Source organism: Panthera uncia, assembly GCF_023721935.1.
Source record: "Panthera uncia isolate 11264 chromosome C1 unlocalized genomic scaffold, Puncia_PCG_1.0 HiC_scaffold_4, whole genome shotgun sequence".
Taxonomy (NCBI): Eukaryota; Metazoa; Chordata; class Mammalia; order Carnivora; family Felidae; genus Panthera; species Panthera uncia.
This window is the reverse complement of record NW_026057585.1, coordinates 1,503,761-1,520,903: the sequence shown is the minus strand read 5'-3', so window position 1 is coordinate 1,520,903 and position 17,143 is coordinate 1,503,761. Positions and strand designations below refer to the sequence as shown.

Sequence of the window (17,143 nt, the reverse complement as noted above, 5' to 3'; positions counted from 1 at the left end):
GTACCATACTGAAAACAGCAGTGTATGCAAAATGGGTGCTTCACTCTTCCCTTGCTGTACTGCCTCTTCCCTGTATTCCATGTTTCCTCTTGGTTTACTCCTACTGGTGAAGAGTATCCTCTACTAAGCTCTTGAGAAACAGTGTAAGGGAGAGCTTGGATATATGAAAACATCTTTCTTATATTTCACTAACTGATAGTTTGCCTAGGTATGCAATTCTACGTCGGAAATTATTTCCCCTAAGAATTCTGAAGGCATTGCTTCATTGTCTTCTACTGTCGGGTGTGACTACTGAGAAGCAAGACCAATCTGATTCCAGATTCTTTTGAACTGACCAATTTTTTTTTCTCTGTAGCTTGTAGGATACTCTTTGTATCTGATGCTGAAATCTCATGATATTGTGCCTTGATGTGGGTGTGTTTTCATTCACTGGTCTGTCCCCTTCAATTTGGAAACTCATGTCTTCTACTGCTGGAACATTCTTTTAAACAAAAACAACAAAGCTTGGTTAAAAGAGATGAAAATGGTTGTTACTGGGGAAAAGGAACTGAGAGAGGGAGTAGAGGACTGTTGTTGTAAGAAATCACGTAAAACTAAGTCTTTAAATATATGCATGGATAATTTTGATTAAAATAACATACATTTAAATGTTTAGGGGCGCCTGGGTGGCGCAGTCGGTTAAGCGTCCGACTTCAGCCAGGTCACGATCTCGCGGTCCGTGAGTTCGAGCCCCGCGTCAGGCTCTGGGCTGATGGCTCGGAGCCTGGAGCCTGTTTCCGATTCTGTGTCTCCCTCTCTCTCTGCCCCTCCCCCGTTCATGCTCTGTCTCTCTCTGTCCCAAAAATAAATAAAAAAAAAAAACGTTGAAAAAAAAATGAAAAAAAATAAAAAATAAAAAAAATAAATGTTTAAATATATGTATTTTAAATCATTTTTTTAAATTTTAATATTTCTTCATTTTTGAGAAACAGGGAGAGACAGAGCACAAGTTGGCGAGAGGCAGAGAGACAGAGAGAGAGAGAGAGAGAGAGAGACACCCACACAGAATCCAAAGCAGGCTCCAAGCTCCCAGCTGTCAGCACAGAGCCCAACACAGGACTCGAACTCATGAACCACAAGGTCACAACCTGACCTGAAGTCAGATGCTTAACCGACTGAGCCACCCAGGTGCCCCAATTTTATTTCATTTTTTTAATGTTTATTTATTTTATTATTTATTTTGAGAGAGAGCGTGAGCAGGGGAGGGGCAGAGAGAGGGGGAGAGAGAGAATCCCAAGCAGGCTCTGCACTGTCAGCACAGAGCCTGATGTGGGCTCAAACTCACAAACCGTGAGATCATGACGTGAGCCAAAATCAAGAGTCCAACGCTTAACCAACTGAGCCACCCAGGTACCCCTAAATAAATATTTTAAATATATTTACATGATTAAAACATTTCATATGTTTAAATATACGTATGTTTTATGGAGGAGAAAAAAAAGATGACGTGATAACCAACCAGATAAATACATGAAAGAACCTAAAACACCTCTAGTTGCTTAGCCTGGGGAACTGGAAAAACTGTGACAGTCGTGAAAGATACCGAAAAGTCAGGAAGGGCAACACATTTGAAGGAAATGCTTGTGAGTATATACATAAATAGCGTATTAAATATTATTCAAATAGAGATAGCTCTTAAACAGATGAAAATATAGAAAAGAAGTTTATGTGAGAGAACAGGAATAAACATTTTTGAGAATTTTTTTTTAAGAATCTTTAATATAGCGGTGCCTAGGTGGCTCAGTCAGTTAAGCCTCTGACTTCAGCTCAGGTCACAATCTTGCAGTTCACAAGTTCCAGCCCCTCATCGGGCTCTGTGCTGACAGCTTAGAGCTTGGAGCCTGCTTCGGATTCTGTGTCTCTCTGTCTCTCAAAAATGAATAAACGTTAAAAAAATATTTTTTTTTAATGTTGACAATGTAGACGAATTGCCAACAATCAAATTGTCTCTACCCCCTACTAGTTATGAGACTTCAGACAAACTACTTATTCACTCTGTGCCTTAGTTTCCTCATTTGTAAAACAATAATACATACCTCATAAGACTGTTGCAAAAATTAAATAATACATACATATATATGAAGACTAAATGAAATAATACATTTAGAATAACTGGCATATATTAATAAATGCTATTATAAATTAATTCATGATGTTAATGACTTTATTAGTGCTACCCTTTCAGAGATATTTTCATGTTAACAGTGCATAAAGATATGAACCCCAACATTCATTTATTCAACCAATACTCACTGAACGTCCTAGGCACCACTGGGAGCAGTGAAGAGTGTGGTGAAAAAGGAAGGTAAACATCCTGTTCTCATGGAACTTAAATTCTAATTAATTGTAAAAGTCATAAACTTTGTCCATTCAACTACAGTGAAAATATAGAGGGGAAAATGCAAAATGAAGAAACGATGAAGAGGGGCACCTGGATGGCTCAGTCGCCAGAACATACAACTGTTGATCTCAGGGTTGTCAGTTTGAGCCCCACAATGGGTGTAGAGATTATTAAAAAAAAAAAAAAAAAGAAAGAAAGAAAGAAAGAAATGATGAAGAGATGTAAATTTAGAGAATTAATTTGGAAAGTGAGAGACATTTCTAACATACAGAATAGCCAACAAAACAAAAAGTGCAACCTGGCCTATAGTAGGAACTTAACAAATGTTTAATCATTCCTAAAAATAGATGGCTCTACAAGCAAGGCCTATCACTGGGTGTGTATGATGGACCCACCAGATACAATCCAGCGAGCTCAAGCCTTGGATTTCAGAAAGGTCTTAAATGTATTTTTTTACTGGGGCGCCTGGGTGGCTCAGTGGTTAAGCATCCAATTCTTGATTTCAGCTCAGGTCATGATCTCACAGTTTGGTTCATGGAATGGAGGCACCTGTTGGGCTGTGTGCTGACAGCTCAGAGCCTGCTTGGGATTCTCTCTACACCACCCCCTCCCACCCCTCCCACATGTGCGTTTGCACACACATACATGCTTTCTCTCTCTCTCTTTCTCTCTCTCAAAACTTAAAAAAAAAAAAAAAAAAAAACAGAAGTTTTTTAAAAAAATGTATTCTTTTTCTGTTCCATCTAAATGAAATCTGCTATACCACCATAGACAGAAATGTTACCCTTGCACCCCTACATAGGATTGTACCACTAAGGAATTAACCTTTAAAATAAATACTGTGAGTGAACACCTTGAAGGAAAAAAAAAAAGGATGGCTCTGAAAACAGGTTCCACTATCAAGGATTCAAATTTTACTAGTTTTGTTTTTTTTTTTGTTTTTTTTTTTTTTCAACGTTTTTTATTTATTTTTGGGACAGAGAGAAACAGAGCATGAACGGGGGAGGGGCAGAGAGAGAGGGAGACACAGAATCGGAAACAGGCTCCAGGCTCGGAGCCATCAGCCCAGAGCCTGACGCGGGGCTCGAACTCACAGACCGCGAGATCGTGACCTGGCCGAAGTCGGACGCTTAACCGACTGCGCCACCCAGGCGCCCCTTACTAGTTTTGGAATGAAATACCCACAATATGTCATGACCTGAGTAAAATCAAGGGGAAAAAAGGGTCTGTTTCCTTGACTATTACAATTTAGTTTCTGAAGATCACCACTTGGCGCTATGAAAATCCCTACTGTTATTGCCTTAAGAAAGTCATCAACAGCAGAGAACCACAAAAAACTTTTCATAAAACATCCATAAACAACATATTGTTCTCATCTGTTAGTGGATTGAGTAGAGGGGTAGGGCTGGAATGGAAAAAACTAAGATTAGAGACCACTATTTTATAACAATAAGAAAACTAGAGTTCCAATAATGCAGTGGTATCTACTTCTTAATTTCTAAGAAAACAGAAGATTCCAGTTGATGCCACAAATCTAAATCATAGATCTGCACAGATCTAATATGCGGATGAAGGTTCTTTTTAAAAAATGTTAATTGTATTTCAAATGCTGAATTAGTAAATTATATTTAATATACTTTTCATGGGAATGCAAGCTGGTGCAGCCACTCTGGAAAACAGTATAGAGGTTTCTCAAAAAACTAAAAATAGAACTACCCTATGACCCAGCAATTGCACTATTCGGTATTTATCCAAGGGATATAGGTGTGCAGTTTCTAAGGGACACACGCACCCCCCATGTTCATAGCAGCACTATCAACAATAGCCACAGTATGGAAAGAGCCCAAATGTCCATTGATGGATGAATGGATAAAGAAGATGTGGTGTGTATGTATGTATGTGTGTATATATATATATATATATATATGTGTGTGTGTATATATATGTGTGTGTATAGTATATATATGTATATATATACTATACACACACACACACTGGAGTATTACTCAGCAACCAAAAAGAATGAAATCTTGCCATCTGCAACTACGTGGATGGAACTAGAGGGTATTATGCTAAGTGAAATTAGTCAGAGAAAGACAAATTTCATATGACTTCACTCATATCAGGACTTTAAGAGACAAAACAGATGAACATAAGGGAAGGGAAACAAAAATAATATAAAAACAGGGAGGGGGACAAAACAGAAGAGACTCATAAATATGGAGAACAAACTGAGGATTACTGGAGGGGGTGTGGGAGGGGAGATGGGCTAAATGGGTAAGGGGTACTAAGGAATCTACTCCTGAAATTGTTGTACTATATGCTAATTTGGATGTAAATTTAAAAATAAATAAATAAGTGGTAAAAAAAAAAAAGAATAAACAACACTTTTGTAAAAAAGAAAATAATCTACTTTTCAAAAAGTTTTTGCAATAAAGTATCTTGACACCTTGACTTTATACCACATAAATTCCTTTTTTCCCATATCTGAAAAAAGTAAAAGTAATGGGTAAGAATTTTGTTAATTAATGTTTTCAAAACTATAATTTAAATAGTTGAAAAGAAAAATTCTTCCTAAATGTCAGCCTCACAAACCCAAAGAGTGTTCCTTCCTTTACCTTCCGCTACATTCTCCATCCACAATAAGTGGTACCTAATAGCACAAGAGGAGGTGTCCACTAACGAGAATACCAGAATCAAGGAAAGAAATACCTACACTCCTACACTTTCATTCACATCTCTGGTATGAATACTGAATTAGAAGTCAAATACCTGCTCTTTCCCCAACCAGCACCTTAGCCAATGCATTACGGATCATGCATGCAATTTAAAAAGTGTTCCTCAGGCACTTGTATCCCAATGTTTATAGCAGCACTCTCAACAATAGCCAAATTATGGAAAGAGCCTAAATGTCCATCAACTGATGAATGGATAAAGAAATTGTGGTTTATATACGCAATGGAGTACTACATGGCATTGAGAAAGAATGAAATATGGCCCTTTGTAGCAACGTGGATGGAACTGGAGAGTGTGATGCTAAGTGAAATAAGCCATACAGAGAAAGACAGATACCATATGTTTTCACTCTTATGTGGATCCTGAGAAACTTAACAGAAACCCATGGGGGAGGGGAAGGAAAAAAAAAAGAGGTCAGAGTGGGAGAGAGCCAAAGCATAAGAGACTCTTAAAAACTGAGAACAAACTGAGGGTTGATGGGGGGTGGGAGGGAGGGGAGGGTGGGTGATGGGTATTGAGGAGGGCACCTTTTGGGATGAGCACTGGGTGTTGTATGGAAACCAGTTTGACAATAAATTTCATATATTGAAAAAATAAATAAATAAAATAAAATAAAAAGTGTTCCTCAATATTGTTAGTGTTCCACAGACAAAAAACAGCCAGGCTACCTTCATTAACTACCTACCCACCCACTTCTACTTGCCAATGGTAAGTAGAATTAGTGAACAATAACTGAATATGGGGAATTATCAATTCATGCAAAGAAAAAGGCATTATCGCATTAAACCTATTACTTTAACATAACTCGTAAGAGAGTAGAGTATAAACCACATCTTACTCTACTTGTGATCCAGCACCATGTTAAGACATAGTGAAAATGCAAAGGAACCAGGTTCCCTGCAAGATACGGAATGGCCACCAACAGTCCCTAAATCATACTCTACGTACAATTGACACGATCTTCACGCATTATTAACGCTGCAGATGAACTTAAATGAACCTTAGAAAAGTTAAATAATGATCACAAACACCTTTTGCAGACATATGTGAAGATGGAATTAACAAGAATTGGAGGGAATCTTAACAAAAAGCAGAAAGATAAAACAAAAAAAATCAAAGAAATAGGTATAATGTCTCTAGTCCCTAAAATGGCTCTGAGGAAAGATTTGACCATGCAATAAAAAATTCCGACCTGAAAACCATTTACTTTCTTTTCACTGAGCACAGTACATTTCCACCCTTGTCCCTCCACTCAGTCCACATATCCCAAAACACAGCAGGCTATAAAAGTCCACAATGCATCTATGACCGCTTCCTTTTGAAATAAAGGGGCAAAAGAAGAAAGGAAGGAAGAAAATACATTTTCTAATTTAATTATCAGGTGTGGAATGTATCAATAACTTGGAAGAGATGTGAGAATGTTTCAACATCAAAAAGGAAATCTACAAAATACAGAAACAGTCAAAGGATATTAAACAAAACTAAAATGTTTCATCAGCAAGGATTCTGCACAAATAAATACTATTTTCTGCTTCAGATTTAAGCTGATATCGATCAGTTAATGAAATGTGGTCAAAAGACTGTCATTCTGGTCACTGTTGTTTAAAAAAACAAAATAAAGCAGCCCCACCCACACTGCTGGAAAAAAGCTTCTGACATATGCACTAAACTTGTTTACCAAGGCCACCTCTTAATAAGAGAAATGCTTTGCAACTTGACTAGGGTTATGTAACTATTTTGCAATGTGTTATCAGTTTAAAATCAGGTTTATTTACTCCCTAGTTTTAACACATAGGTTATTATTCTTCTATAAGGTCAGGTGGCCGTAATAATAACATCTTTCCAATTTTATTCCATCATTCAGAACTTCCCACAATAGAACTTTAGCCATTAATTTTATCTACTTTTCCTCTAAATTTTTTAAAAGATTATATGATATTGACATGTGACAAATTAGCTTCTTTAAATAGCTCTGTTCCCAAAAACATGGTAGTAAAGGTAATAAATTTAATAGTGACAACTTTTATAGCAAAACCTGGGTACCACAAAATAATACTGCAGTTCACAGACATGGAAAAAATCCAATTTCAGTTTCAAGGTGGGAACACCAGTGAATCCCTTCCCCTGCTGTATTTTCAAGCAATTCACCCCCAACTTCTGGCTTCTTTTTTAAGGATTTTTTTTTAAGGATTTTATTTTGCAAGAGAATCGCCAAAGTCTGCAAGGTAAACTAGGATCCCTAAAAATGAAATACTTCCCAAGGATAAATAACTGTAATATAGTGGAAAGAGGACTAGGAATTTAGAGACCTCATCTGCACTACACCCCACTCCATCACTTAGACATGATTGGCTAGATTTTTTTTGTTGTTGTTAATGTTCAAGCTCCCCCTTTAGAAGAGATGTTCACTGAAAAATGACAAGGAACTGAACTTTTCTTAAAGAATGGGGACTGCCTCGGTCTACACCAAACAAGATTTAAACCTGGGGTTCTTGCTGTAGGGCAAGATCTGCCCTGAACAACCATTACTCAAACTTCAGTCCTCAGCAGCTAAAAGTACCCAAAGATTTTTTATTTTAAATGTAAATGTTTAAACGTTTGGAAGTTTAACACTTCAGCTAAACAGCAAGGCGGTCCAGTGTTTCTAAACCCGAATTACTTTTAAGGTAAAACGAGCCATTCTGCCCACAGTCATTCTGCATCAAGCCGTTCCGCGGGCAGAGTTGAAAGACGACCACATCGCACACCAGCACGCAGCTAGCAGAAGGGAGGCAGGCCAAGCCCAGCGCGGGGAGCCGCTCCAGCAGCACTCGCCCCACGCAAGTCCCACCCGCACGCTCCCTCCCTCCACCCCGGGTCTCCCCAGTTCCCTAGGTCGGCCCCTCCCCCCGTTCCTCCCCTCCCCCACAACCCCCTCGCTGTCCCAGCATGTCCTAGCTCCCTCAGCCCCAACTACGGCCCCTCAGCCCAGGGTCTCCTCAGCTGCCAATCTCTTCAGCCCCTCTTCCTTTGGAGGCGCCCCAGCCCTGCTACTCACCGGGGTTAGCAGCAGTCGCCGCCATGGCCGCAGATGCCACTGCCGTCGCACCACCCCCCTCCCAGTGGGAGGAGCCGCCGCCACCGAACTGGGGGAAGGGGGAGGGGAGAGCCACTCCCCAAACGCGGTACCCTACAGCCGCCACCGCTACCGCGGAATCTAAGATGGCGGCTGCGGCAACCCCACCCCCCCCCCCACCCCGGCCCCAGCCCCTGCGGAGCACACACCCCGCCCACAGGGTGGGTGGAGTCATTCGCCGAGACCCGCCTGCTCGGGGAAACTGACCAATAGAAACGCCAAGAGGTAGGGCCGGCCACTGTGCCTGCCTGTCCATTGGAGGAGGGGCCCTGAAAAAGAAGTGCAGCTGTCTCTCTAATCCCGCCTCCTGTGCGTCAGAGGTCCGTAATCAAGTGACGTCAGTGAAAAACAATTTCTAAAAAGCTTCGCTAAGTGGTGGTTTCGCTGGGCTGACCGCTGTGCAGACGATTGGTTTTGAAAATCTTCTTTAGATTCTCTAATGCTTGAACTTTACCCAGTGATTTGTAATCCTTTCTAGAGTTGTTGTTTTTTTTTTTCTCCTTTAAGGATCTTTTCCCTGGTGGAAAAAGTTCAATAACTAATTTTTGAGTGCTTGCTATGGAACTGGTAGTGTAAAAGGATCTGGGCATTTAAGATCTGGTAAGGGAGATAGATACCTACCGCGAAAACGGAAGGCAATGTATGCAGAAGTGAGTGGGATGACTTCCTTTGGTCAAACTTAGGGACATACTGATGGGATTTTAGTAGGGAAGTGCTAAGATGAGGACTGAACAAATTTTTTAATAATCGGAAAGCATTGAGCATTCGCTCCAGAAGCTGTCCAAACTGTTTTATGTGTATTCACTCATTCGATCCTCACAACACAGTGATGTAGATTCTATTATTATTTCCATTTTGCAGATAAGGAAACAGAAGCAAAGAGATTAAGCAAGTGATAACCAACTAGTAAGTAATGGTGTGCGAGGCAAACTGGAGAAGTTTGACTCCAGGGACATGTTTTAGCACTACAGTTTTAGCTCACCTTACATATCTTTCACAAATTGTTTAATATAAATTTAATTCGAATTTTAACAGAAACTCCGTCATGCTATTGAGCATCTTTGCATTCTTATAGGTTATATATGTAATACAAGGATTACATTGATCCATTTCTCTCGTTTAGTTAACAGCACAGTTTATCTTAGCCGAGGTAGCTTAACATAATTTGTATATTATTGTTTACATTTGTTAAATTAATTTTTTCTTTGTTGCTATTTTATTGTGTTGTATTTCCAATTCATCGTAAAAGAAAAATCATCCACTCAAAAGAAGTATATTGAAACATAAGAAGTAGTGATAAAAAAAAAAAGTCACAAGTACAGTATTTCAATTCAAAATTGTGTAGTAAAGCTAGGGGCATCTGGGTGGCTCAGTTAGTTAAGTGTCTGACTTAGGCTCAGGTCATGACCTCAAAGTTCCTGAGTTCAAACCCCAAGGTTCCTGAGTGGGAGCCCCACATTGAGCTCTGTGCTGACAGCTCAGAGCCTGGAGCCTCCTTTGGATTCTGTGTCTCCCTCTCTGCCCCTCCTCAGCTCACACTCTATTTTCTTTCTCTCTCAAAAATAAATAAACATTAAAAAAAAAAAAAACCAGAATCAAAATTATCTAGTAAAGATAGCCAGCTATTAAACAAGATCGCAGTTTAGGGGGCACTTGGGTGGCTCAACATTTAAGCAGCCAACCCTTGATTTTGGCTCAGGTCATGATCTCTTGGTTGATGAGACCGAGCCTGGTTTTGGGTTCTATGCTGACAGCACGGATACTGCTTGGGATTCTCTCTCTCCCTCTCTCCCTCTCTACTCCTTCCCTATGCACACACAAGCTCTTTAAATAAATAAACAAACAAACAAACAAACAAATAAATAAACATTTTTTAAAAGTCTGCAGTTTAGATATAGACTGTAAGTTTTGTGCCTTTTCATGTGGTAAGTTCATCCAAGCAGCAATATATAAATGAATAAATAAAAATGTAAATAGAAAGTACAACTATGAATAACTAAAAACTAGATTTTATTGGGCCAGCAATCCATTTGTCTATTGTCTGCTACATTTTGGCTGTTAGGAACTTTTGTCAGTGACTCAAAAAGCCATCAAAGCTTACAAGTCATATTTGAACCAAATACAATGACCTCTTTGCCATGTAAAATGTATTTTTCCAGAATGAATGCAAAATAATGTTTTCCAGTATGAAATAGATGAATTTGTGGATAAAAAAGATCAAGTTACATCCCTGCTTTAAAAATGGCAAAAGTCATTTTGTTTCAGCAATGCTTGTACAACTAGCTACAAAGTTAACAACATGGGAATGCAAGCTGGTGCAGTCATGCTGGAAAACAGTATGGAGCCTCCTCAAAAAACTAAAAATAGAACTACCCTACGACCCAGCAATTGCACTACTAGGAATTTATACACGGGATATAGGTGTGCAGTTTCTAAGGGACACATGCACCCCATGTTTACGGCAGCACTATCAACAATAGCCACAGTATGGAAAGAGCCCAAATGTCCATCGATGGATGAATGGATAAAGAAAATGTGGTATGTATATACATACATATATATATATATATATATATATATTTATTTATACACACACACTCACACACACACACACACACACACACACACACACAATGGAGTATTACTCGGCAATCAAAAAGAATGAAATCTTGCCACTTGCAACTACGTGGATGGAACTAGAGGGTATTATGCTAAGTGAAATTAGTCAGAGAAAGACAAAAATCATAAGACTTCACTCATATGAGGACTTTAAGAGACAAAACAGATGAACATAAGGGAAGGGAAACAAAAATAATATAAAAACAGGGAGGGGGACAAAACAGAAGAGACTCATAAATATGGAGAACAAACTGAGGATTACTGGACGGGTTGTGGGAGGGGGGATGGGCTAAATGGGTAAGGGGCACTAAGGAATCTACTCCTCAAATAATTGTTGCACTACATTCTAACTAATTTGGATGTAAATTTAAAAAAATAAAAAATAAAATTAAAAAAAAGTTAACAACAAATGTTTTGCTTAGAGAAAGTTTAACAAGCTATTGGCAAAAATCCCTAATCCAATACCACACAGAATCATGGTATAGAGCATGAAAGGGCAATATTAGCCCTGTACTTGCTAACAGTGGACACAACCAATGTACATAATATGAACCATTTCACAGCATATATGCAGTACATAAGGAAAAATGCCCAGAAACTTCCTGTTAGGATTATTATTCAAAATTAAAGTTACACTAATTCTAAAAGACATATGCACCTGTGTGTTTACTGCAGCATTATTTGCAGTAGCCAAGATATGGAAGCAATTCAAGTGTCCATGGACCTATGAATGGATAAAGATGTGGTATACAATGGAATATTACCATAAAAAAGAATGAAATCTTACTATTTGCAACAACATGGGTGGATCCAGGGAATAAAATGCTAAGTGAAGTAAGTCAGTCAAAGACAAATACCATATGATTTCACTCATATGTGGAATTTAAGAAACAAAACAAATGAACAAAGAAAAAAAGAGACTCTTAAAATATAAAGGACAAACTGGTGGTTGCCAAAAGTGTTGGGGTGGGGGGGAGAGAAGTGAAATAGGTGAAGGAGATAATGAGTACACTTCCTCTGATGATCACTGAGTAATGTATAGAATTGTTGAATTACTGTATTGAACACCTGAAATAACACTGTATGTTAACTATACTGGAATTAAAAAATAAATAAAAATTTGTTTAAAAATGAAATAAAAATCATATATATTTTATACATTGCTATAGTACGATATATGTCATAGTAAAGATAAGAAAAAAGAAAACTTTTGAAAGGATGCACAGAAAACCATTACCTATACTTAGTTCCAGGGCAACAAATTGAAGTCTAAATGGGAGAAACTCTTAGTTTCCACTGAATTTTTTTGTAATATTTTGAAAGATAAAAAGCTTATATGTAGGTCTGGAGAATGCTAAGAGAAATAAAAACACTGACACAGTAAAAAAGAAAAAAAATTGAAGTTGCAGAAAAAGACCTTTTCATTTAGAAAAACTTTCATCTAACAAGGAATTATTTTGGGGGCGCCCGGGTGGCTTAGTCGGTTGAGCATCCGACTTTGGCTCAGGTCATGATCTCACAGCTCATGAGTTTGAGCCCTGCGTCAGGCTCTGTGCTGACAGCTCGGAGCCTGGAGCCTGCTTCAGATTCTGTGCCTCCCTCTCCCTCTGCCCCAATCCAGTCGCGTTCTGTCTCTGTCTCTCTCAAAAATAAATAGACATTAAAATAGTAAATAAATAAAATAAAATAAAATAAAATAAAATAAAATAAAATAAAAAGAATTATTTTGTGAGGTGTGAGAAAGTCTGAAAAAATATCCTGGGATCAACACTGATAGAGTTGTAGCCTTGGGTGAGGGAAGGCCATTATTTCTACAAAAAAGAAAATGTCAGTCCACTTTCTGTTTTATTCAGGGAACAGTTGGTAGCCAAGAGTAGTTCTCCTGAGCCTGCTTAAGTATAGAACAAATTAGTAAAAACTGTAAATATAGTAAAATAGCATCCAGTGAGCATAATCTTTGAAAAGAAATGGGTAAATGTTAGAAGACTTTTTTCTGCAGTAAAGAAAGGGGCAAGTAATGGCGAAGATGCTGTCACAAGGGCTGGAGTAGAATATCCCTTTTCTACTATACAGGTAATACTAACAAAAAGCATTTTTTCCAAGTAGATTTATCTGAGCACCGTTTTCAGTATTTTCACTAACTTGAATTTATGACTTCAAGTTAAAAATGCCATGACTTTTAATCTTAAGAACTAAGTATCAGGATTTTGTAAGAAAACCAGACAGTTGTGCAAATGCCTTGACCACCAAGAGTTTATGATTTCCCAATATATGATAATTTTATTTCTTCACTGGAGAAAAAAAAAATGAATGACACATTATTGAACATGTTTTAACCACATCAAAATGTCACAACTGAATGGGGGGAGAAAAACTTTTCAAAGCTGAATGTAACCCATACAACTAAATACAACTCCTGCTCTCTCCCAAATTGAAACATTCCACTTTTGAGGTTGCTGTATGCTGTATGCCCTTCTACACATGCCCTTCAGTTAGAAACCCTACATCAGGGCACCTTGGTTAAGCAACCGACTGGCTCAGGTCATGATCTCACGGTTCCTGACTTTGAACCCCACTTTGGGCTCTGTGCTGACACCTCAGATCCTAGAGCCTGCTTTGGATTCTGTGTCTTCCTCTCTCTTGACCACTCCCCCACTCGTGCTCTGTCTGGCTCTCTTTCTCTCTCAAAATGAATGAACATTAAAAAAATTAAAAAGAGGGGCGCCTGGGTGGCGCAGTCGGTTAAGCGTCCGACTTCAGCCAGGTCACGATCTCGCGGTCCGTGAGTTCGAGCCCCGCGTCAGGCTCTGGGCTGATGGCTCGGAGCCTGGAGCCTGTTTCCGATTCTGTCTCCCTCTCTCTCTGCCCCTCTCCTGTTCATGCTCTGTCTCTCTCTGTCCCAAAAATAAATAAAAAACGTTGAAAAATATATATATATATATCTTTAAAAAAAAAATTAAAAAGAAACTCTACATCATACAAAGTCCATGTTAGGTAAAAAACCATTCATTCAGAATGACCTGATGATAGCCCCACTCATTGCAATATCTGACAACCCACTGTGAGTTCAGATTTTCTAATTCTAGTAGAAATGAAAATTAAGAAGTTGATTAAGAAATAACTGGGGCACCTGGGTGGCTCTGTTGGTTAGGTGTCTGACTTTGGCTCAGGTCATGACCTCACAGTTCACAAGTTCAGGCCCCACATCGGGCTCTGTGCTGACAGCTCAGAGCCCAGAACTCGCTTTGGATCCTGTGTCTCCCTCTCTCTCTGCCTCTCCCTGCTCACGCTCGCGTGCTTGCACACATGCTCTCTCTTTCTCTCTCTCAAAAATCAACACTGTTAAAAATTTGTTTAAAAAATGACCTATTGCACATGTTTTCAGCTTACCAATATTAAAGTTACTATTGCTACTATTAATTTTTTACCTATTACAAGTTGTTTTGTTACCTTGATAATGATGGCAAGGCAGTTTTTTTAATTATTTAAAATGGTGATCTGCGGATGCACCAGTTTTAGTGTCTCCAGATATAGTTAACAGATTTAGCAAATAAAAATACAGGTTGCCTAGTCAATTTAAACTTCAGATAAATGACAAATGACTTAAAAAAATTTTTTTTAACTTTATTTATTTTTGAGAGAGAGAAGAGAGACAGAGTGGGAGCAGGAGAGGGGCAGAGAGCGAGGGAGACACAGAATCCAAAGCAGGCTCCAGGCTCCGAGCTGTCAGCACAGAGCTCCATGCGGGGCTCAAACTCACAAAATCATGACCTGAGCCAAAGTCCGATGCTTAACTGACTGAGCCACCCAGATGCCCCACAAGTGACTTTTTTTGGTAAAAGTATGTTCCAAATGTCGCATAGGACATATTTATGTGTTTTTAAACATTCATCTTTCATCCAGAAACCCCACTCCTGGAGGTTAAAATTTTAAGGAACACTGATCCAGGTTTTCTTTTGGGGGGGGGGGGGGGTGAAGACTGCAGGCAGAAAATCCACTTAGGTAAGTAGCTACTGCAGAAACCCAGGACAGCAATTACAAGGTTCTGACACAGGTCAATGAAACTGAAAAGACAATGATTGCCACAAGTACCGTTTTGACAAATAATCAAAAAGTGTTGCCATGGAACTGTACGTGAATGGAATGAAAGGAAGCTGTGACGTCAAAAGAAGGATTTGGGATAATATCAATAACAGAGATAGGGGCTAACTGGAAGTTCAGGTTTGTTCTGTTCATATTTATTTGTTGGATTGGTTGGTAGGACAGCCAGGTAAAAATGCTTATTAAGCATATGAAATCATAGGGCATCTGCCCAAAAGAGAGGTTGGGACCTAGATGTAAACTTCACCAACTGCAAGACACTGTGGTTTCATAGAATGCTAGCACCTTAGTTAAAAGAGAGAGGCAAAAGGACACAAAAAAATGCCTCAAGAAATGCCTGTTTCAGTCTGAGGAATGTCAACTATTCAAGATGGAGGCAGAGGTCAACAAGATGAAACTGATGTTCCAGAAAGCTAACTCTGATCCAGATTACATTCAGTACAGACCAGAATATGAAATCAAGACTAATCATTCTGAGTCAGCAAGCAAGAAAAATCCAGTTACACTCTTAATGGAATCATTAGCAATAAAGTCTCAGTATCAAACTTTGCATGCATGCTTTAAGCCATTAGCTGTTGGGCAGAAAGAGACTAAGAGCTGTGTTTGTGCCACTGTCCTTAAGACTACGACCATAATACAAGAACTACAAAAGCAAACAGACTTAGAGCTGTCACTGTGGACTAAAGAGAAAACTGTGGCAGAGCAATTAAAATCTCACATGTCAGAGTTATGAAGAAATGGACTTGCCAAAGAGAACTCTCATGGAGAAGAGATCCATTCCAGAAAATTTTAGGAAGATGTCTTTTCAGCACTTGATGACTAGAGGTAGGGGGATGGGAAGGAGATTTGGCTTGACTGACTGGATAATTGATGCCTTTCACAAGATAGGGGAACATAAGGAGGCCAAAGAGTAATCAATAAAGTTCAGCTGAAAGGATGGGATGGGAATAAAGGGCACCTGGGTGGCTCAGTCAGTTAAGCATCCAACTTCGGCTCAGGTCATGATCTCATGGTCCGTGAGTTTGAGCCCCACGTCAGGCTCTGTGCTGACAGCTCAGAGCCTGGAGCCTGCTTTGGATTCTATGTCTCCCTGTCTCTCTGCGCCCTTCCCCTCCCCCCCATTCATGCTCTGTCTTTCTTTGTCAAAAATAAGTAAACATTAAAAAATTTGAAAAATATATGCACACCCACTTAGTCTTATAATTTCAGACAAGGAAGTTTAACACTATTTTGCATCTGTTTTTGTATAATTGGGATACCATAGATGTCCTGGCCTACTGTAAGAGAATATTTATGCACCATTTATGCAGTCAAACGTGAATGACCATGCTTTGGAAATTAAAGGATAGAAAGAAAAAAAAGAAAGAAAGAGAGAAATGCCTGTTTCAGATGATGGAAGAAGGAAGAGGCAATCTGGAAGAAGCAATGGAAGCAAAAGGAATTTCGAGATAAAAGATTTTGGGCAATAGCATCACGTGTTCAGAGATGAGGAGGAGCAAATCTAAGGAGAGTAGATGCAGCAGAAACCATAGTTGAGTGACTGAGAGTGTACAGAAAGTGAGTAAACGTAGTCAGATAGCTGGCATACAACACCTTTTCAAGAAATATGGGGGCACCTCGTGACTCAGTCGATTGGGCATCTGACTTGGGCTCAGGTCATGGTCTCACCATTTGTGAGTCCAAGCTGCTGTCAGCACAGAGCCTGTTTCTAATCCTCTGTCTCCCTCTCTCTCTGCCCTTCTTCCACTCACACTTTCTCAAAAATAAACATTAAAAAAAAAAACACTAAGAAATATGGCAATGAAGGGGCACCTGGGTGGCTCAGTTGGTTAAGCATCCAACTCTTGATTTTGGCTCAGGTCATGATCTCACGGTTCGTGGGTTCCAGCCCCACTCTGGGCTCTGGACTCTGTGCTGACTGTATTGAGCCTATTTGGGATTCTCTCTCTCTCTCTCCCTCTCTCTCTCTCTCTGCCCCTCCTCTATGCGTGTGCACACTCTCTCCATCTCTCCAAATAAATAAAAACTTGAAGGAAGGGAGGAAGGAAGGAAGGAAGGAAAGAAGGAAGGAAGGGTGGAAAGAAGGAAAGAGAAAGAAAGAAAGAAAGAAAGAAAGAGAAAGAAAGAAAGAAAGGCAACGAAGGCAAAGTAATCAGATGGTAGCTGGGATGGGTACGTAGAGTACAAATAGA

The 17,143-nt window shown here is 39.3% G+C and overlaps 2 protein-coding genes across 6 annotated transcripts in view; one reads left to right on the top strand and one right to left on the bottom strand.

Moving 5' to 3' along the window:
- The window catches only part of ARNT (aryl hydrocarbon receptor nuclear translocator), a 79,670-nt gene extending 71,339 nt beyond the window's left edge, over positions 1-8,331 (bottom strand). For all 5 annotated transcript variants that reach the window (XM_049616343.1, XM_049616345.1, XM_049616346.1 and 2 more), the window contains exon 1: positions 8,154-8,331. In XM_049616343.1, the coding sequence (XP_049472300.1) occupies positions 8,154-8,178 (25 nt within the window). In that variant the 5' untranslated portion in view covers positions 8,179-8,331. The remainder of the gene's footprint in view (positions 1-8,153) is intronic.
- Positions 8,332-15,270: 6,939 nt separating this feature from the next.
- On the top strand, positions 15,271-15,684 carry LOC125913398 (spindle and kinetochore-associated protein 2-like). The gene has a single exon (XM_049618492.1). The coding sequence runs from the start codon at positions 15,322-15,324 to the stop codon at positions 15,682-15,684; it is 363 nt and encodes a 120-aa protein (XP_049474449.1). The 5' UTR covers positions 15,271-15,321.
- The last annotated feature ends 1,459 nt before the right edge of the window (positions 15,685-17,143 follow it).

Excerpts from the sequence above, each read along its gene's own strand:
- LOC125913398 (XM_049618492.1), top strand. The coding sequence starts at position 15,322 with ATGGAGGCAGAGGTCAACAAGATGAAACTGATGTTCCAGAAAGCTAAC.